Below are 21,622 nucleotides of genomic sequence, written 5' to 3'. Positions count from 1 at the left end.
TTCAAGGATATCTGGTTGGATATAATGTAAAAAAACAAAGATCACAAAAATCTGCCAAAAATTACAGATATGTATTTTGTAGTTCCCAAAAACGCCAGAAGGAATGTTAAAATCTACCGTCAGAGTAGTTGCAATGTGTGCAATATATATATCGCTGCTGTTGGAACGAAACCAATAGACCAATAGAAATGTCCCAAAATTTATATATATATATTTATACACATAAGAAGTACAAGGCTGCCTTTATTGTTGGATGCACTGCTCACCTTCAGAATGTTTGGCTAGTTGTAGTAACAACAAAAACTGACTGAAGTGTGAAGTCATAGGTCTTATTCATGAATTTGCTTGATCAAAAAGTTTTATGGCACAAACTAAATAAAATCTATAATAAATGTGACAGGTTTTGAAAATATGTTACTAGCAGAGAAGAATAGATTAAAAAGGCAGAATCAGCTGCTTTTCTGGCTTGGAATTATAAAGAAGCATTTACTAGATTTATTCATTTGTATTCTTGGGTTGAGTCACATAAAGCAAAATCTTTATGTCTAATTCTGTGCGATTCTCTCCACAGGTGATAACAGTGGGTGGGCTGACATCTTTGACCGCACCATTATGAAGAAATCTGAACCAGAGGACCTCACAGATGCCTGCTGTATGTGTCTCTGTCTCTCTCTCTCTCTTTCTCTCTCTCTTTCTCATTCAGTAACATTTCTTTGTGGTTATTGAGGTTAAAATAAGAGTTATTTTTAGAATTGTCAGTCAAAACGTCTGTTACATAAAAGTTATGTTAGTGTCACAAAATAAAAAGCAAAACACTGTGGCAGCTGCGGCCACTTGCTCCGGTTCACTGAAGGTGCGCTAGAGGCATGGTATGCATTTAGTTAAGGGTGTGTGTGTGTTTATTGTGTGTTTTGTATAGAGTTGTGGGTGAGATAGTGGGGCTTTTATGGCAGCCTTACACCAAACGACTTTTTAAGCGATTTCACTGTCACATACACATTTTCATTGTCAGAATAAAATCATGGGAGTTCCGTCACACTCGCACGTCATGTCGATCATTTAGTGTGAGGTGGTCAGGACGGCTGTCTTAGCCCTTTAATGTCCTCACCAAGAAAAAAGCAATGGAATTTTCGGGGCAATAATAAAAACAATTGGTGTTTTGTTTTTTGTTTTTTTTTTTCGTTTTTTTGACCCTACAGTTTTTAAAATATTCACATCTACCGAACTGTCGAGGTGGCACTTTGTGGCAAAATCAGAACATATATATAGTGACTCAAAATGTGCTCTACAAAATGGTTGAGCAGAACATTAAAGGGCTAAGTAAGTCCTTTTCTCGTCTTGATGCTGCGACAAAATCAATCAGGTTTAAAATTATCATAACTTATAAGTCTTGGCTCATGCAAACAGTGACATGTCAGGGGCGTGGGTGAGAGAGGGTGAGAGAGAGAGGGAGGGAGAGAGAGAGAGAGAGAGAGAGAGAGAGAGAGAGAGATGTGTGCCTGAAATCTCCATAAAAAGGCAAATGTGCTCCACTTTAATACAATAATCATATTAACTTAAAAATGTAAACTGGTTGTTTTAATATTTTAGGTTCACTGAGCCTGTAACAGTGATGTACTGAACTGTGCAGAGGAATTTTCTTTTTTTTCTTTTTTTCAGTTTTTTACTTTCTGTTACAGTGGTTTCTTGTTTTGTTTGTTTGGTTTTTATGGTTTAGTTCATAACACCCAATCATCAGTGCTGAATCACTGCATGTTTTGTTGATGTGTAAATCTTTATGTCGAATATTAAAGTAACTGCACATTTTACAGATTATTTAAAAATGTAGGGTGATCTGCCAGAATATACAGTTCTACAGTGAACTGGGCTGAGCATTCCCAGGCTCATCTTTCCATTTGTACCACTACAGAGTGGAGAGGGAAAAGGTTTCTCTGCTTGTAAATTTCCACCAGTTGCAGGTAGTGACCCTGCAAGATCCTCAGTCTTTGCAAAATCACAGTCTGTGACTAAAGAACGTTGATATTGTCTTTAGATGTTAGAAGGTGTTAAACTAGTCTTTCAACAGTCTTTTTTAAGTATTCTAGTGTATGGTTAGCATTAGTTATCTAGCATAGAGTGAAGAGGTATGATAGAAATGACCTGCTTGCTTCCCCAGCTGTTTTTCATGTGCCTCTTAAAAAGCACTTCTTGTGACTTTTCCGTATCCCACTTCTGACACCAAATGTAGCGTCTTGGTGAAGAAGGAAACATGGGAGGGCCATGATTTCTGCTACGAGAAGTGCTGTTTATTAACATACACACACCTTTAACTAATGAACAGCGACATTAACAACATAAATGACAACAATTAACATCCCTTTGGCAAAGGAGGCAGGGCGCACAACGCAGCTCTGCATACCACGCCTCTAAAGCCCCTTCTGCAAACCGGAGCAAGTGGCAAAACACAGTATATTCAATAGAAAATTACACAGAAGCCTAAAGAACTAAAAGTAACATAATAAAAACAGAATTTACTGTGTCCACAATTTCACTTTATTACAGCTTTCTTTCTTTTGAGAAACTTTCTTTTTTTACGAAATCTGCAGGGATATTGTTTCCTGTTTCCAAATTCAGTCTTAGGAGTTGGTTGCTTTTTTTGTTGCTTACAGTCCAGTTAATATTAAACACATTTAACGATGCTGAGGTCTGGACTCTGGGATGACCAGTCCCCTGTTCTGAGAACAGCAGCAGCTTCTTTGTTTGATTTGCAAAATTTTCTTCCTCTTCTCAGTAACAGCTTCTTGACAGCTACAGATAAACAGTGGATTTTTTCAGGTCGGAAGCAGATCTTGATTTCTCCTCTCTCTTAAAGACGAAAGCTTTAGGTGCTGTTTATCTGATGTTGATCGTTTTGGTGGTCTACCAGAGATCTCATTATATAACACATTTTTTGACCTCCAGTTTTGGAAATTTTCCCCTTCCTTATGCTTGTGGACTATCTTGAATCTAATCTCCTCAGAAATATTTCCTGTCAATGAATAACTTGTACTTAATGACTGTTTTCACTGGAAATAAATGAATAAATGAAAGATGGAGTTATATATATATGCAATACATATGTGATATGTAATATTCTGTCCTGCCATTGTATAAAAAGTCTGTATGTGTGTCTGATGTTTTATAGCTCTTCAGCATTATCCAGACAGCTGCGACTGCACCAAGACAGAGGTGGAGTGTGTGGGGGTGAACCTACGTGCTGTGCCTATTCTGTCCTCCAACGTGACTTGGCTGTAAGTGTTCTTCCCTGGGACAATACATTTTGATCTGAAAGTCAGGAAAAACGTGTTTCAGAGTGTTGCCTAGAAACGAAATAAATCTTGTTTGAACACTGATTTTGTAAAACAAAACTGTGTTAAATCACTTTGGAAATTATTTCATGGTTCTTTTAAAATAGGCTTAAAGACATTAAGCTCAGGAAGCCCTTTTTCTTAAATGTTCCGCTTTTGTTTTGCACCTTGTGATTTACTCTTAAATGAAAGGCAGTAAATCATTGCATTAAATGTAGTCACAGGATGATTTCATATGTGCTGGAAATTAATTGAAACAACGTACGTTTTTTTCCACACTGACGCTGGGCCTTTACACAGCTCCCTGAAGAGCAATGAGCTGAGAGAGCTTCCTGATCATGTCTTCTCCAAGTACGCTGACCTGCAGAGACTGTGAGTATTAGAACTTCCTTAGAGAGTCATCACAGCCGTCCGCTTACATTTACATTTACATTTAGCAGACGCTCTTATCCAGAGCGACTTACAATAAGTGCTTTGTTGTCGACTCAGAAAAAGTATCTTTCTAGTTGCAAATAGGTTAGAGAGGAAGTTAGACCTGAGCTCAGATACTGCTAGAAACAAAAGCCCATGTTGATACCCAGAGAAAAAGAAACAGAATTAAAACACAGCGCAGTGCAATAAAATACATTTCAATAAGTACTTAAGTAACTTAGGCTATGTTCACACAGCAGGTATAAGTGGCCCAAATCTGATTTTCTCACCAAATCCGATTTTGAAGTCCGTCTGAAGTTGCAACGGTTGTCAGCTGGGCTCGTCACCCAGAATGCGTTCCAGCTGTAAAAAGCACACAGTCACTTCTTTGGTTCATGTCCTCAGATTCTTTAAACTTTGCTTTCAGACTTTTAATTGTTGTTTGACGCTGCAGCCTCATTCTCTTACAGCCGCATTCAGCCATTTCTTTCGAAATCTCTTTGAACACGGAGCGGTTGCAATAAGTGCCCTCTAATTTTTTGGTACAGAAACACCAGCCTAAATGTTTGAGTCTCAACAGTGCGAAATTATGACGAATGTCGAGTTGGATTGACATAAAAGTCGCATGAATTCCGATCTGGCTGTTCAGAGTTGCATCGCCACATATTGGATATGGATAGGATTTCAGTACCACATATGAAAGTGTTTCAAATCGGAATTGAAAATGTCAGATTCAGTGTGTTTATCTGTTCACACTGACACACGGAGACACATCTGTGTCACATATGAAGAAGAAGATCGCATTTGGGCCACTTTTGTCTGCTGTGTGAACAAAGTCTTAGTGCCCTCTTAAGTGCTGTAGAAAGAGATGTGTCTTCAGTCTGCATTTGAAGACCACGAGAGACTCTGCTGTTCCGACAGTCAGTGGGAGTTTGTTCCACCACCTGGGCTCCAGGACAAAGAAAAGTGTTGATGCTTGTCTTCCAGGCGTCTTGAAGGATGGTGGGTCAAGCCAAGCTGTACATGCAGCTCGAAGGGCTTGAGGTGCAGGTCGAGTTTTTACCATTGCTATTAAGTAGAGAGGGGCTGGTCCGTTTTGGGCTTTGTAGGCATCAGGGTTTTAAATCTGACGCAGCTGCAGGAAGCCAGTGAAGGCAGCGCAGCAGTGGAGTGACATGACTGAACTTAGGAAGACTGAAGACGAGCCGAGCTGCTGCATTCTGGATGAGTTGCAGAGGCTTGATGACCTTCATAGGAAGACCAGCCAAGAGCGAGTTGCAGTCGCCAAGTCTTAAGATGACAAGAGACTGAACGAGCACCTGGGTGGCTGCTCGAGTGAGAAGAGACTTCTTACATCTTCAGATGGAACAATCAGAGAGGTCCTGAGTGAGATGGCAAGATCATGATGAGGACCTGTAGTTGCAGGGATGAATAGTAGCTCAGTCTTGCTAGGATTGAGCTTCAGGTGCTGAGCTGTCATCCATGATCATATGTCAGTCAGACATGCTGAGATGCGACTGGAAACCTGGGTGTCAGAAGGTGGGAAGGAAAGCATTAGTTCAGTGTCATCAGGTTAGCAGTGGTAGGAGAAGCCATGTGAGGAATCCACCTTAGGTTTACACCATGATCATCGTAGTTAAAGGCCAGTGGTCACTGCAGCAAAAGATTAGTCGTGATCTCTTGTCTCTGGAGAATTGGCTTTTAATACACCAAAGCATTTTTGAATTCCACTGGGCTTTAGTTTCTGACAGGCAGAGAGAGACGTTTCATTCAGAGTCTGTGAATTGGTTTAGCAATTTGTGTTTGACAGTAGTTGGAAACTTTGATTTGAGACTGATCTTGAGCCAAATGACTGTCGCCTCATCTGCTGCCTGTTTTTCTTCACTTTTATGTTGAAAGTAATTAGAGCTCTAGGCAGACTTGTGAGATCTTTGTGACTTTTGAATTTGTGTGTCTGTGTCTATGTGTGTGTGTTTGTGTGTGTGCCTGGGTGTGTGTGTGCATGTGTGTGTGTGCGTGTGTGCGTCTGTCCTCTTTGATCCACTACCAACTGGAAAGACTCAACCATAGGACTTTGGCCCAGACAGCCAGAGAGGAAGGGATTAGGATAGCGAAGAAAGAAAGATAGCAAGAAGGAGCTGAAAAAAAAACCCAATCTAAAACAAAGTTTGAATGACAAGACTCTTAAGATTTTGAAGACAACTATTCTGGTTCCAAAAAAACTCCTTTTAAGCCTTTCACTTTAAACTGTGTCACTGGTGAAGATCAAAAGGTGAGTGGTTAAGTGCACAAAGAGCCAGAATGTCTGAGGTGACTGTTTATAAGAGTGAAGCACAGGGTCATGCTTAGATTGTACTTTAGCGTGGCATAAGAGTTCTGTCTGCGATACATGCAGAAACTCTGGCGATGTGCCCTTTACGTTGTTTAATTCTGCCACCAAAGGGGTTATGGCACATGCATGTCCATGTTGGCCATAATAAAAGCTAGTAAAACATCGGAAAACATGTAGAATCAAACACAGAGAGCCAGTAGTGTCATTAAATCTGATAACAGAATTACAGAGAAAAGTGTAAAATTATCCAGGTCAAGTTCCATTCTCCTGGCAGGGTGGCCACTGGGATTCCCTCAGAAAGAGGTCAAAAGAACAGAAGAAGAAAACTTGCCATGTCTAGAATAATGAGTGGAGCTGTGGATGACTCTAAATGACTCTAAAGCTGTGTAGCATCCATAGTGAAGTTATAATAAAATTAAAACCAGAAAATGACATATTTGAAAGAAAGTTGAGATGAGATCTTAAGGCATATGACTTGACAGAAAATAATAATTGCAGTATTGGTGCAGTTTTGCAGTTTCGGTTTCTAGTTCGCAATCATTAAATCAGCAGTGACAAGTAGTTCCAAATAGGCATGTCCTAATCTAGTTGTTTTTGGCCCTCTGATCTGGTCTTAGGATCTTAATGTTGAGTATTGGCATTATACCAATTCAGTCCAGTCTTTCTATTTTGATAAATAACATCCGTATAATTTAAAGCAGCATTAAGCGAGAATTGGTATTTTTGCTCTTGGGCTCCCTCTGCAGTTGCAGAGTGTATTTCACTTTTACACCACTGTCGTATATAGAAATCACGCTGTGACCCCCCTCATGTACATGTGTATTTGTTGATGAGCTGAAGGATACAGAATCCAGAACTCCCCTTCGCGTGCATGTGCGCCATGCAGGCATATAGACACTACAGATTACACTCGCGATTTTGGTTATTTACACATAGAAACAACCAAAATCGTGAGTGCATTCAGTAGCATCCGTATGCTTGCATGACACGCTTGCATGTGGAGTAAGTAAGTTTTATTTATAAAGCAACTTGCATTGACAAAAGTGCTGTAATAAGAAGAGTTACATAAAATAGGGAAGAAAAAAAGTGAATAACAGAGGTAAGATAGTAAAAGCGAAATAAAAAACTGTTAAGATGATGAGTAAAGACTTAAAACACAGACTTAACTAACATGTATAATTACCACAGCCCCTCACTGTTCAAATGCAAGTTTGTATAAATATGTTTTTAGTCTTGATTTAAAAACAGCGATTGAAGGTGCTTTGGCGAATAGTGGGCAGTAGAATATTCCATAGTCTCGGAGCATAGACTGCAAATGCATGATCACCCTTAAGCTTCAAACGAGCTCATATAGGAACAGCCAGCAAGTTCTGTGAGGATGATCTCAAAGCTTGCTGTGTGGTAGAGGGAGTAAGCATACTGCCAACGTATGAGGGGGCCTGACCAAGTGTTTTAAAAACAAATAAAAGCACTTTGAACTGTATCCTGAACTGGACAGGTAGCCAATGAAGTGAAGCGAGGACTGGAGTAGTTTGGTCTCTTCTTGGTACTAGTCAGTAACCCAGCTGCTGCATTTTGGACTGTAAGCGCTGCAACAGAGACTGGTTAATTCCAATATACAAAGAATTACAGTAGTCAATTCTAGAGGAGATGAATGCATGAATAATTTTCTCCAGGTCAGAAAAACAGAGAAAAGGCTTAAGCTTTGCAATGTTTCTGAGCTGGAAGAAGCTACCTCTTACCACAGAGTTGATTTGTTTATCAAATCTGAGGTCCGAGTCAAAGATAACACCAAGATCTCTCACAGACGTCTTCACACATGGGGACAAATGAATTGGCAATTGGAGACACCATTAATGTGATGAGGACCACCAAAAATAATAACCTCTGACTTGCCTTCATTGGAGGAGAGTCGGTTTCTGCCACGGAGTCGGAATTCGGCACAACACCAGCAAACACAAGTGAAGTGAAAGAACCATGAAGACTTACAAAGTAGAGTAATATTACAAGATTTTATTACAGGAAGTTGCAAACTTTTATTTGAAGTGAGATTGACAAAGACTAGCCAGACTTTTTGGCATGAGATGAATTTATTTCTTTGCATGCTAGCCTGAAGTGGGAGAAAGGTTAGATGACTTTTAGCGTATGTAAAAACTACAAAAATCTGTGAGACAAGGATGACACAGATAAGGTTACAGCCGTTGCAGTCCTTCATAAATAACATCACCAAGGATGTACACTCTGCTTTCTTGTAAGCCATTAGACTGTCTTGCATCCTTTTATCTCTTTTAGCTCTTGCCAACAAGTAAAAGCCAGTCCGAGATTTACTCTTGTCCTTGTACTCTTGTCTTGTCCTCCTCACTTCCTCAGATAATGTCTTCTTCCATCTCCCGCACTCTCTGCCATAATGTCCATGCTGGGAATACTGAGCCAGCTTCTTCTTATAGCAAGCTGAACAGTTGTTTCTGTGTGACGTGGTGCTGTATAGCGTTATGCAGTTCTCATGAGAGGTTTTGTTCCCGCTCTTCTAAAGTTACATAGCACTATAGCAGGCTTTCCAGGCCTGCAGTGGCAAAGACAGAGCCGCCATTCTCCCTATTATAAGTCAGTATGCCATCAAAATGATTGTGAAGCTGTTATTTTGAGGTAAAATCGTTACTTAATGTTGCTTTAAGTAAGCTACACTAGTCTATTTAATACAACCATAAACTCACTTCAGTTTTAGTGTATGCATAGTGTGACATATGTTTTGTACTTTTTTAAATTACCATTTTATAGTGTGTGTGTATTGATTATGATTTAGATTGGTGGACCTGATGATATGTCTGCCAGTGTACTTTAAAATGCTGCAGTGTCTTTTTGAGTGTATTTTCTACATAGTTTTGTTGGTATGTTGCTTACAGTAAACAATGGAAAATAGACTAGTTGGCTATAAATAGTCTAATTCACACACTGCTGAAATGCCAGTATTGCAAATATTATGAGTTTTCATATTGCACTTTAGTTCAACATTGCAGACATTTAAACAGCAAACATTTAAAGTTTTAAAAAACGTGCCTCTCTGACACGTTGTATAAAATGTCCATTCTGTGAGCTCTACAATGATAGCATAGAGACTAAAAAAATTAGACCTGCAACGATTGCTCATTAAAGACAACTATGTCAATTATAAAAAAAGAAACGTTGTTTACTTACAAAAGTGCAATATAATGTGTGATTCCAAGAGATACAGTATACATTTTAAATGTACGGGGGCAATGTGGCATCTGTTATTTTGTGTTGACATAAGTAGAAAGTGTTTGTGACACAAGCAGAAGTCTAAATGGCTAATGTGAAGTACAGTGTAGTAAAATTAATGTCAGTTCAATAAGGAAATGAGGCTCAAGATCGTGAAGTTGTGAGCATTGACACTTACAATCTGTAAAATAAACAATCCTCAAATCTCAAGCATGCCAGTGTTTTATGCCAGCCTTAAAAATGATGCTGTTTATTTTAGAAAACTTTAGAGAGTGATGTATCAGCTATCAAACAGACAGACATGTCACTCTCAGAATTATATGAAGGGTGACAGAAGTAGGAAATAAATAAATGATTAAATGTGTAAAATCAAAGACACAGGGTGATAAGGGTGATAAGTTGAAAAATAAAAATAAGCAGTAAATGCAGTAATATGAGGAGACATTTGTACATAATTAAAACAGTAACATTACAGTGATTACAACTCTGCTGTAACAAATGTTTATAAAATCTAAGAATGGAAAGGTTATTTTTAAGGTACATTTCACCATTAAATTGGATTTCCATTATAATGCCTAGATCAGACTTAATCCTCTGGATTGCATTCAGAGTTACTGTCATTTAACTGAGCGTAGTGATCCCATTCACATGTCTCTGCATTCAGTCCCATAGTGCTGATGTCTCGTGGATTGGTTGAAATGGTATCATCACTGTCTCCAGTAGCAGATGTCAGGCCTCAGTGTGTGTATGTGAGAATAGTTCCTGTGGATGATGCTAAATCCTGCGGGGCTGCACATTTCTGACCTCTTTCCTCTTATCACTGCTCAGCCATCTGGATGGTGTAAACAAACAAGCAAAAAACCTTGTTAGATTTAAGTAAACATAGAAAGCAGGATTTTAGGAACATAAAAATAGATCAGTGTTCAGAATATCTGCAGCTGGAGCAACTGGACTCTCAAGATTCATTTTAGATACGCTTGATGTTTTTGCTTTGAATTCTAACTCTCATGCTGAGGTGGCCATTATGCAGTCTCTTTTGTAATTTTGCACATGGGTCATTCTACAGAAACGTCCACTTTTCTATCTGTCCATAGGAGTCACTGGTGTTGCTGATCCTCATTGGTGTTACACATAATAAAAGAGACATTTTTAATGAAAAATGCATTTTATAAAATGGCTGCTACAGAGCATCAAACCACATGTTGTCAGTCATGGAATATCCACTAAAACATGTAATTTAATCCATTTGTGTTCTATTTTTTCACAATGACCTCAGAATAAAGTCGGTCACACCAGTGACTTCAGCTAAAAGCTTCATATGAAATCATGAGCTAAATGAGAAAATCTCTGATAACTGAAAGACACAGTGGACTCACCATGTGCTTTTCTTCATAGATCCTCAGAAAACAGGTAAAAGGAAGTCGTGATGTCATCAGTGTGATTTTTATTTCAAAATAAGAGGTTTCTTGTTACACAGTAACACCAGTGACACGACTCCTGGGGACAACAACATTCATTAGATATTTTATAATATTTATTTGGCATTTGTTTACTTTGTCATTTAATTAATATATTCCATAGTCATGTACAGATTATTGCAGTTAAAATTGCAGAAAAATGTTTTTATCTTCAAAATATGGCCTCAGCCTTCACACATGACTGTGAGGACGAGCTCTTCTGTGGTGCTTGGATATCTAGATAATTGATTTAAAAATCAATATTGCTAAATTGATGGCCGAAGAAGGTGTAATTGTTAAAATAACTTATTGGTTTATTTGAAAATTTAAAAAATTGTAACCATAACATGTTTTTTTAAGTGTGATATATCTGTAAATTCTAGGGACACAAAAATGGACATTTCTGTAGAATGACCCACATACACAGCCTATAAACTCCCGATAACAACAGTATATTCTGGGAGACCAAAGCAGGGCTGGGATCACTCTGGAGTGACATTCTGAAGTTACATGCTTAATCCAGTAGTTCCGTGTAACACCTTTTGTAGTTTTGTTTAAGGTCGAAGAGATTGTAATGGAGATCATGCGCCATGAAGTGTAAACATTGGAGTAAATTTGTTGCCTCATACATTACGTTTGGTTTTAAATATGTATTGTGATGAATACATGCAAACTTTTTATGTTTGACAGACAAAGAGCAGATAGTTATCACTCAAAATATTGTGTTTTAGTAATGTTTTTAAGTTAATGTAACCTCTGTTTACCTGATCCAATGTAGTATATTAATTTTTTATATTGAAGTTAATCACATTGACTTCTATATATGCTTCTGTTTTATATATATTTTATTGATTTTCATACCAATTCATTTTCTCTTCATGTTAACATTATGATCACAAAAAATTCAGTCACTGGGAAAAACTTCTCTTTTTTTCTTCTTTTGACAGTTTTGTGTTCTTGTGTTCTTGCCCATCACGTGAATAGTGTAAATTTGAAGAGTGTTCAGTTTTAGGTGTGTGGGGGGGGGTCTACTGGCAACAGAGTATCCTGACCCTACCCTCCCCCAAACATAGCACAGCAGCTTTTTATGGTCATTATTCCGCCAACCAACAGATACAGTATTTACTTTTTATAGGCCTGTCAGATCTAAGATAATGTGAAAGAGAGCCACATTTTGTGAGTGATGTGGTTGGTTTAATTTGCATATATTCAGATTTCTTTCGTCATAGTTTTTGAACATTGAGTAAAAAAGGTTAACGTGATACGTTTTATCATTGTGAGCAACGAAGACGACCTACTTTGCCTCTGAAATTGAAGTGCAATATATTTATTTCCGTAGACTGTTGTAACCGCTGTGCAAGCTAAACATCTGCCCACAAATTATGCTGCAAATGGCAACCTTCGGGGACCAAGCACTACATACTTAATGGAGCCTGTAGAACAGAAAAGATGGGCAAAGCTATTAGAATGATATATTTAAAAAAAAAGTGAAGTCTCAAATGTCTGACAAATTTCAACAGATTTTTGCTTCAGAAGTAACAGATATTTAAGTCAGAATACTTAAAAAAAAATGATACAACATTTGTACATGACCTAATAAATATTTCCAGAGTAGTTAGTAGATGAGACCAGGCCAAAAACACAATGAGCAAAACACGAATAATGGAATCAGACAGAAACAGGTAGTGAGTAAACAAGCAAGGGTCAGAGCCAAAGAGAAAACAAACCAGTGACATTAGCCAAAGGGAGAAATCTGAACCACAGCAACGAGAGGCAAAACAAGGTCATAACAGGAAAACAGACAAAAAGAGAAACACTCAGTATGCACTGGTAAATATAGATGCAATACTTTGCAAAGTCAGACAGATGGAGATAAATAAAGTGGTGCTTGAAAGTTTATGAACCGTTTAGAATTTTCTATATTTCTGCATAAATTTGACCTAAAACTTCATCAGATTTCCACACAAGTCCTAATACTAGATAAAGAAAACCAAATTAAACAAATGAGACAAAAATATTGGACTTGGTCATTTATTTATTGAGGAAAATGATCCAGTATTACAGATCTATGAGTTGCAAAAGTAGGTGAACCTTTAGGATTAGCTGATAATTTGAAGGTGAAATTAGAGTCAGGTGTTTTTAATTAATAGGATGGCAATCAGGTGTGAGTGACCACCCTGTTTTATTTAAAGAACAGGGATCTATCACAGTCTGATCTGCACAGCACATGTTTGTGGAAGTGTCTCATGGCACGAACAAAGAAGAGTTGTTGATGCTCACCAGGGTGGAAAAGGTTACAAAGCCATCTCTAAAGAGTTTGGACTGTGTACAAATGGAGGAAATTCAAGACCATTTTTACACTCACAAGGAGTGGTCGACCAACAAAGATCATATCAGGAGCAGGACGTGTAATAGTCTGCGAGGTCACAAAGGAACCCAGGGCAACTTCTAAGCAGTAAGATCACATGGACAAGCCAGAAGGCTATTGGAACAATGTGGACAGATGAGACCAAAATAGATCTTTTAGGTTTATGTTTGGAGAAAGGAAAACACTGCATTCCAGCATAAAAACCTTATCCCATCTGTGAAACACAAGGTTGGTAGTATCATGGTTTGGGCTTGTTTTGCTGCATCTGGGCCAGGACGGCTGGTCATCATTGATGGAACAATAAACTCTAATTCTAAAGGAAAATCACCGGGACATCTGTCCATGAGCTGAAACTCAAAAGAACAGGGGTCATGCAGCAAGACATCAAACCTAAGCACATAATTTGTTCAACCAAAGAATGATTAAAGAAGAATAAAGTTAATGTTTTGGAATGACCAAGTCAGAGTCCTGACTTTAATCCTATAGAAATGTCATGGAAGGACCTGAAGCAGCAGATCATGGGAGGAAACCCGCCAACATAACAGAACTGAAGTTGTGTTGTACAGAGGCCGATGTGCAGCACTAATCAACAGTTACCAGAAACGCTTAGTTGCAGTTATTGCTGCACAAGGGGTTCACACCAGATACTGAGAGCAAAGGTTCACATACTTTTGCCACTCACAGATATGTAATATTGGATCATTTTCTTCAATAAATAAATGACCAAGTCTGATAATTTTGTTTCAATTGTTTAATTAGGTTCTCTTTTTTCAATCCTAATCTAACTTTTAGTTAATTTGATTATTTAATTATCTTAATTTCCTAATTTTAATTTGATTTTAATTTAATGATGTAAATGTATTATTTTAATCATGTTTTAATTATGTTTTTCTATTTGTGCTTACTTTACTTTTTTAAACAACTCTGACTCTGAATTTTCTCACTTGTAAAGCACTTTGAATGACAGCAGTGTTGGGTGCTATATAAATAAACTTGCCTTGCCTTTATCTACCATGAGAACTTTTGTTTAAATCTCATGAAGTTTTAGGTAAAATTTCTGCAAAAATATAAAAAATGATAAATTATAAAAATTCACAAACTTTCAAGCAGTTAGTGGTGACAGGTAAAAGCAATCAGACTTCAGGTGACTGATCCGGTGATTAACTGTCGATTGGCTGGCTGAGTCACGTCACTGACTGAGGCATTCTGGGATTTGGAGTCTGTAAGATTGTCAGAGTTTATATGGAAACTAGGAGGTGTGACAAAAAACAGTCACAAAACACTATAATGCTTATAATAACTAAAACATGGAATGTTATTTGAAGGAATTTTGAAAGAAAACATAAGAGCTAATTAAAAAATATCAAGAAAAAGGCAAAATACTCCAGGAACACTTACTCATATACTCTTAACATGGTAAGTAATACCATGTGAGGGTATATACAGTGAACACTCAAAGAACCATTTGCATGCTTAAAGTATTTGTATCCTCAAATCGTTCTTCAGATTGATGGAGAATGTGTTGTATATGGTTCTATATAGAACCTTTTCGAAAAAGGCTCTATATAGCTCCAAAAAGGGTTCTGCTAGTGTCATAATATCAAGCACGTAACTATATCAGAACCATTTTTGGTTTATTTAAGATTTATTCCCCTGGAAGGAGGAATGTAAAACACGTGTTCTTTGTGATTAAAGGTAATAGTCTGATCTTCGTACTTCTTGCTTTATTTCAAATTAATCTGGAATACAGAGCCAACTAATGTCACAGTCCAGTTGCTTACAGGCTGCAGTGTACACGGATTGTGTTATGGTTTGGCTGAACACTTCACTGCACACTGAAAGAGGCTGTAGGCATCCATGTGTTATTATTACCAAAAGTAATTACTGTTCATGAGGACAGTAATTAAATGGTTGACTTCATTATTATATCAGTAGTTTTTGTTTTGGAGTGCCTCTTCTGATTAAATTATGGTGCTATTTCTTACACACTACATATTGTTATTATAATGCGACACAAATTTGAGCTAATAGAGTTCTGTAGTAGCTGAAGTGCATGACAAATATCACAGCCTCACTTTGCTCCTCATATCAATCCATACAGATTTACCGCTGTGAGTTTTTTGTGCTTTGTCACACAAACCCCTGTCTGATCCCTGTGTTCTGGGATGCCACCTATTTCTCCAAGTCAGAATCCCTCTATATTCTTTTTTGTCCCCAGGCTAGAAAGTAGTCTTTGTCAAACATTTTATTTTAGACAGTCTGCCACTTCACCCAGGACCAGCTATTTTGTGTATTTTGTTATTGTTTTAACAATCTTCATACCTCCAAAATGGCACCTTTACAGAAGAATTTTAAAAAATGATTTTTTAATGCAAATGTTTATAGTATTTGCATAGGGTCCATATAGGGTCCATAACCTTTCTACTGGTCCTTTCATTTAAAAAAAAATCGTATAATGTAAAGAGTAGGTGGCATTTTCAAATGGAGTAAAAACATAAAAAATAAATATATAAATTAAAAACAAACATAAAAATTGAGTGAGAAGGTTTTGATATGATGGCAATGATTTGCATTTTTGTGTCCTCATATTGACTTCCGTGATGCTTGCTTACATTACATGTTCTGGTGGTTCTTGCATTAAGCCCAATAACAATATCATTGTTCATATATATCATATATCTATCTATATATATATATATATATATATATATATATATATATATATATATATATATATATATATATATATATATGAAAAAAAAATATATATATATATACACACACACACACACACACACACAAACACACACATATATGTATATGTATATATATGTGTTTGTGTATGTGTGTGTGTGTGTGTGTGTGTGTGTGTGTGTGTGTGAGACATGGAATGACATGGAAAAACAGAATGACATGGAAAAAACTCTGGTTCCATTGACGTACATTAAAAGTAAAGTAGGTTTTTTCCTTCTCCTGTAAAGTTATATATATATATGTATGTATGTATGTATCAGAGACTTTTTCAGACACTCATTTGACATCATTGTCTTCCACAGGTTTCTTCAGAACAACAGCATCCACACAGTGTCCAGCCATGCCTTCAGTGGTTTATTCAAATTGAGAAAACTGTGAGTCCCTCTTTTCTGTCAACACCCTTGATTTAAGAGTGAACAGAACATCTGTTTTGCTGTACTGGCCTTCTCACACGATTGATTACACAGTGCTGGTCCAGGACCGTGTAAAACCGCCAAAAATGTAATTCACTCAATTATTCCCTTATTCCAAATGTAGTTGATCAATCAAGGCATATTTGATGTTTTGCTTTTTTATTTTTGCACTGGAGCTTTGAGGCTAAGAAATAATGGAAGCTTATAGCCACAACACTTGCCTCAAACTGTGGTGAGATGTAGATATGCTAACAGTACAATAATATGTTCATTTGCAAAATTACTGAAGCAAATATCTCAGATCAAACCTATCTTGGTTGAAAGACTGAGTTTAGGCTAAGGCGAAAGTGAAATTTGAGGGTTGGACGAAGCATCACTTTAAGAGTTTGTTCTCTCCGCTCATTTTCCGCTTTTGGTCAGTGAAGATTTTTCATGGGTCAGGGCATAAAAGCTTGTGAGATAACCCCACTCTGTCTGTGTACCACTCCAGCTCTGAGTCATGTCTCTTGCCTTCAGGGCTGAACTTGCAGAACAAACATAGACTTTATAAAAGCAGGAGCCAAATGGAAACAGGGGAAATCACTTCTAGAAAGGAATACATTTTATGCTTTTCTTAGTATTGAACAGATGGAGCTGTTTTTAATTGCTTTAAATCTTCTTTATATCCTTTGCTATTTGTTTTTTTTTATTTATTAAGGAAGCCTATTGCCTGATTTGCTAAGCTAGTTACTAAATCAATTGCTGAATTGATAATAATTTGATTTATTCTTTATTATTTTGTACCCTAAAATCCTTTGTTTGAAATATATTTTAATAAGTTACTATTAGTGAATCTCCACACTGTGTAATATTTTTTCTGGTGATTCTTCTGTGTAGGTTCCTCAGCCAGAACTACATAATGTCCTTAAGGCATGGTGTTTTCAGAGACCTCCACAAATTACAGTGGCTGTGAGTACAAATCCTATCGCACATGCTTCTCCCTTCAGTCACATATCGGTGAACGATTATGTTTAAAATGTTCAACAGAATACATTTAGTGACTCTCAGTAACAACCCCCAGTTGCACTTCGCAAAAATGTCACATTTGATACACTTCAATTTAGTATTCATTAATTTATTATCTCATAGATTAAGGAAGATTTGTGACAAGATAAAAAAACTACCTATTCCAGTTGTTCCCCTTTATCCTCTACGTCTAATTACTACAAAATAGTACAACAAAATATTAATTACCATTATATTATTTGTACATATGCACAGTACTATGCAGAAATGTTAAATTAGAATTAAAAAGCTTTTTATCTGGTAATTGTTTTCGAAATTTAGAAAAAAAAATACAAATAACATTAATATTGTAGCATTTACTGCTGTTAAAGAAGTACATAACTTGTTGTCCGTTACTAAAGGCTGTAGTTGGCCACAGCCATGGAAAGCAAGGCTTAAAGCTAACAGCTAGCTTTAGCATTAGCTCAGGTCTGCACTCACTTGCATTTGATTCCTGACTGGTTCTTGCTGTTGTACAGGCATAAACAAAGCAAGTTGGCTAATCCTGCCTCTCAGAGTGAGACCAGTTATTAAGTATTATCCAATAACTGGTTTGACCAATCCATTGTTCATTATGTTGAATCAAGTGTGTTGTTTTTTTTTGAAAATAAGAATGTTTATTTGAATCTTTTCTAATGATATACAGTGTTGTTACTGGCAAAACCCCCATATATGTTATTGCCAAGATAAATGGCTTTAAACAATGAGCTTAAGTGCATAAGACGTCTGCACAGTACTATATATCATCAGTGCCGAAACAAAACCTTGCACCTCAAAACTGTAACTTTACAAGAAAAGAAAAAAAATATTTCTTAACTTTCAATGGAAGTTAAGGCAACATAATTTTGTGGTAAGTCATTTTGGGCCATTTCTATGGGTCCATTCTGCATGAGTGGCAGCTGGCTTTTTAAAATTCTATTATGAAAAATGAAGATATGTTGTTTTGTTCCTACCGTGTATGAACATCACCACTTAAATTTCATGTTCTGTTGACTTTCTAAGTTGATTTTTTAAGAAATAAGTTTTTCGGATATTTATATATATATATATATATATATATATATAATATTTATTCTAATGGAGTTAGACACACAAGAAGATCAGATCTATTAGGAAGCTCACATTATGAAAGAATGCACTGACAAACCTATATTAGAAATTGATCTGTGTATGATAATGTAATAGAGAGTGTCGGATTGAATTGAGTCATAAAGTAGTTTACAGGGAATTTTCACACACCACTGACGTTTGCAAGTTTGAATTGTCTGCAAGTTACTTACATATGTCAGGTACGAAAAATCATAACTGTATTTCTATTCTCGAAAGAGTCTGATTGCTGTCTGATCTTAAATTTGAATTTTGAATTTTCCCATCAGAGTCCTGGATCACAATCCCCTGAGGAGCATCTCTCATGATACTTTCATCGGCCTCAAGTCGCTAATATTTCTGTGAGTAATCAGCAACTTCATGCTTGACTTTCCTTGAATCCATACAGATCTCTGTGAGGGTTACTGAGCCGCAGCACTGCACTGGATTGATCTGTGTTCTCTTACAATGATGCTAGTGGAACATTTTAGCAGACCCCCCCAGAGACTTCCAGAGTCTAACTGGCTATAAAATATGCTCAAGTTATAACCTAGTTAACATAGTTATAAGTTATAACCCAAGTTACAACCTAGTTTCATACATGAAGCACTTTAACACTGTGTTCACTTTACGAACTCATACAAAAGCTTCTTGTCTTTGTTGCTTGTTATTACGAAACAATTAGTTTCACTGCAAAAGAACCCTGATTGAAGCTTAAGGAACTCTTGATTGTGAAGACTCTGTTATTTTTCCTTCTTCACTGTAAAAACATTATGTCATGTCAGCTTGAAAATCTAAGGCTACGTTCACATTACCAGGTTAAAGTGGCACAAATCTGTTTTTTTGCCCTAATGTGACTCAGATCTGATGTTTTCAGAGCTGTGTGGACACACAAATCTGATCTTTTTAAATCCGACCTGAGCCACTTTCATATGTGGTCCTAGATCGGATACGTATCCGATTCGTGGCCATGTGACCTTAATGTGAACCTCAGATCGGAATTCATGTGCTTTTTTCCACTGTGCGTGCACCATCATTCAGCGTTACCATGGCAGCAGCGCCGAACAGAAGTTAAAGCCTGTAAACGGTGGAAAAGCAGCTCATCTCACCTTTTTCTCCTTCGTCTCGCTCTAATAATGAAGCTGAGAGCTGATCAGAATTAATTATCTTCTCAGCGAAGCTCGTTCTGCTCGTTAGTTTGTGCTGATGATGAACGTGATTCATTCACTTGACGTTACTGAGTAGGATGAGCTCATGAGGGTCATTTCAGGACGCCGGTTCATTCACACTAATGACAGATTTGATTGACTTACCTAAACGAGTGTGAACCATCGTGTCAGAGATCGGATTTGAGAAAAAAATCGTAATGAGCAATGAGGCTTGTAATGTAAACGTAGCTTAAATCAAACTTCTGCATAGCTTTAAAAAAATCATCTTAGTTAATTTAAAAAAAAACAGTGCCTTGTCTCGGTTTATGCTGAAATTTCTTCAGTATTTTTTTGTGATCAACATTCTATTGCATTTTATATTACGTTTTACAATAAGGGTGGGGAAATGTAAGGGGAAGGTAGGATGGTGACATACTTTTTTAGGAATACACAATAATCAAAAATAAAACAAAGACAATACATCAACAACTAGACAACTAAACAACATTACATACTTTAATAGGAAAATAAAATTCTTGAAAAAAGTCATTAAATTCTGGAAGGATGAGAGAAATTCTCCCAGTTTCTTATTGTTGACTGTTTAGCCTTGTTAAGCTTTGCTGTAAGATATTCCATCGAACGATATTTTGAAAACTAGACAGCTCCGACTGACTAGTTCTTCCTGTTGTACAGGCATAAACAAAGCGAGTGGGCTAACCCCACCATTCAGAATGAGAATCATTGTCACAATAAACCCAGAACTGCTGTAGAACAAATAACCCAGAATAAACATGTACACGTTTCTTGAATACACTACAGTATAATCAGCATTGGTGTTACATAGTTCAGTGTGTTCATTTAACTATTTCTAAACCTTTCTTCAGACCATTCATTGTCCAGTACCTTGTTTGACTATTTAATTCTTCATTATATTAAATCAAATGTGCTATTTTTTAAATAAGAAATTCTTGAATTTCTTGAACATATAGTGTTCTTACTGGCAGAAACCCCATATATATTTTTACCAAGATCAATGGTTTTAAACAATGAGCTTAAGTGCATAAGATGTCTGCACAGTACTATATATCGTTGGTGTCAAAACAAAAACTTCCACCTCAAAAATTTAACTTTACATAAGAAAAAAAAACCTTCTTAACTTTCAATGTAAGTTAATGCAACAACATTTTATTGTTTTATTGTTTAAGTCATTTTGGGCCATTTCTCTTGGTCCATTCTGCATGAAATTACATTATGAAAAATGGAGATATGTATTTTGAAAACTAGACATACAGAAATCCAGAGTTGCAAGACAGTTTTCTTGGTAGCTATAAAACCCGCCATCAGCATCTTTCGCTGAATTGAAGAAAACTGAAGGGTTGCGTCATCATTTAAAAGGCATAAATGTGGCGACAGTGGATCACTGAGATCAAGTATTTCGATATCTGATACACATTTTATGTCTTAGGTATTCTGCAGGAGTTTTACTTAGCCCTTCCCCCCAGTTTAGTGAATTCCAGTTGAAACTCCCACTGTCATATAACTCCTCCAACTTGGAGGTGAGGGCTTCATCCACTCAGAATGCTGACAGTGGAGAGCTATGGTGGCACTAGGATCAGTTCATACATACATACTCTAAACCGCTTATCCTTCTGGGTCGCGGTGGGGTGCTGGAGCCTATCCCAGCTGTCATTGGGCGGAAGGCAGGATACACCCTGGACAGGTCACCAGTCCATCGCAGGGCAGACAGACAGACATACACAGTCACACTCACACCTAGGGGCAATTCAGCATGTCCAATCAGGACATGCTGAATTGCCTGACTGCATGTGGGAGGAAACCAGAGTACCCGCAGGAAACCCACGCAGACACGGGGAGAACATGCAAACTCAACACAGAAACGACCCTGGTCACCCGGCTGGGAATAGAACCTTCTTGTTGTGAGGCGACAGCGCCACCCACTGCACCACCGTGCCGCCCAGGATCAGTTCAGTGATCTTGAATTGTTTCTTGGTGATGAGAAGATGAAAAGGTGACCTTGATAAAAAG

The 21,622-nt window shown here is 37.3% G+C and overlaps 1 protein-coding gene across 1 annotated transcript in view; it reads left to right on the top strand.

Annotated features, from left to right (window-relative positions):
- Window positions 1–21,622, top strand: part of rxfp2a (relaxin family peptide receptor 2a) — an 89,117-nt gene that overhangs the window by 9,572 nt on the left and 57,923 nt on the right. Inside the window, 6 exon segments of the mRNA XM_036594449.1 lie at window positions 572–652; window positions 3,164–3,269; window positions 3,627–3,698; window positions 16,188–16,259; window positions 17,175–17,246; window positions 18,719–18,790. Of these exon segments, the coding sequence (XP_036450342.1) occupies window positions 572–652; window positions 3,164–3,269; window positions 3,627–3,698; window positions 16,188–16,259; window positions 17,175–17,246; window positions 18,719–18,790 (475 nt within the window).

This window comes from Colossoma macropomum, unplaced genomic scaffold (assembly GCF_904425465.1).
Source record: "Colossoma macropomum unplaced genomic scaffold, Colossoma_macropomum, whole genome shotgun sequence".
NCBI classification, from domain to species: Eukaryota; Metazoa; Chordata; class Actinopteri; order Characiformes; family Serrasalmidae; genus Colossoma; species Colossoma macropomum.
Note: the sequence above shows the minus strand (reverse complement) of the source record. Positions and strands in the feature narration are given on the sequence as shown.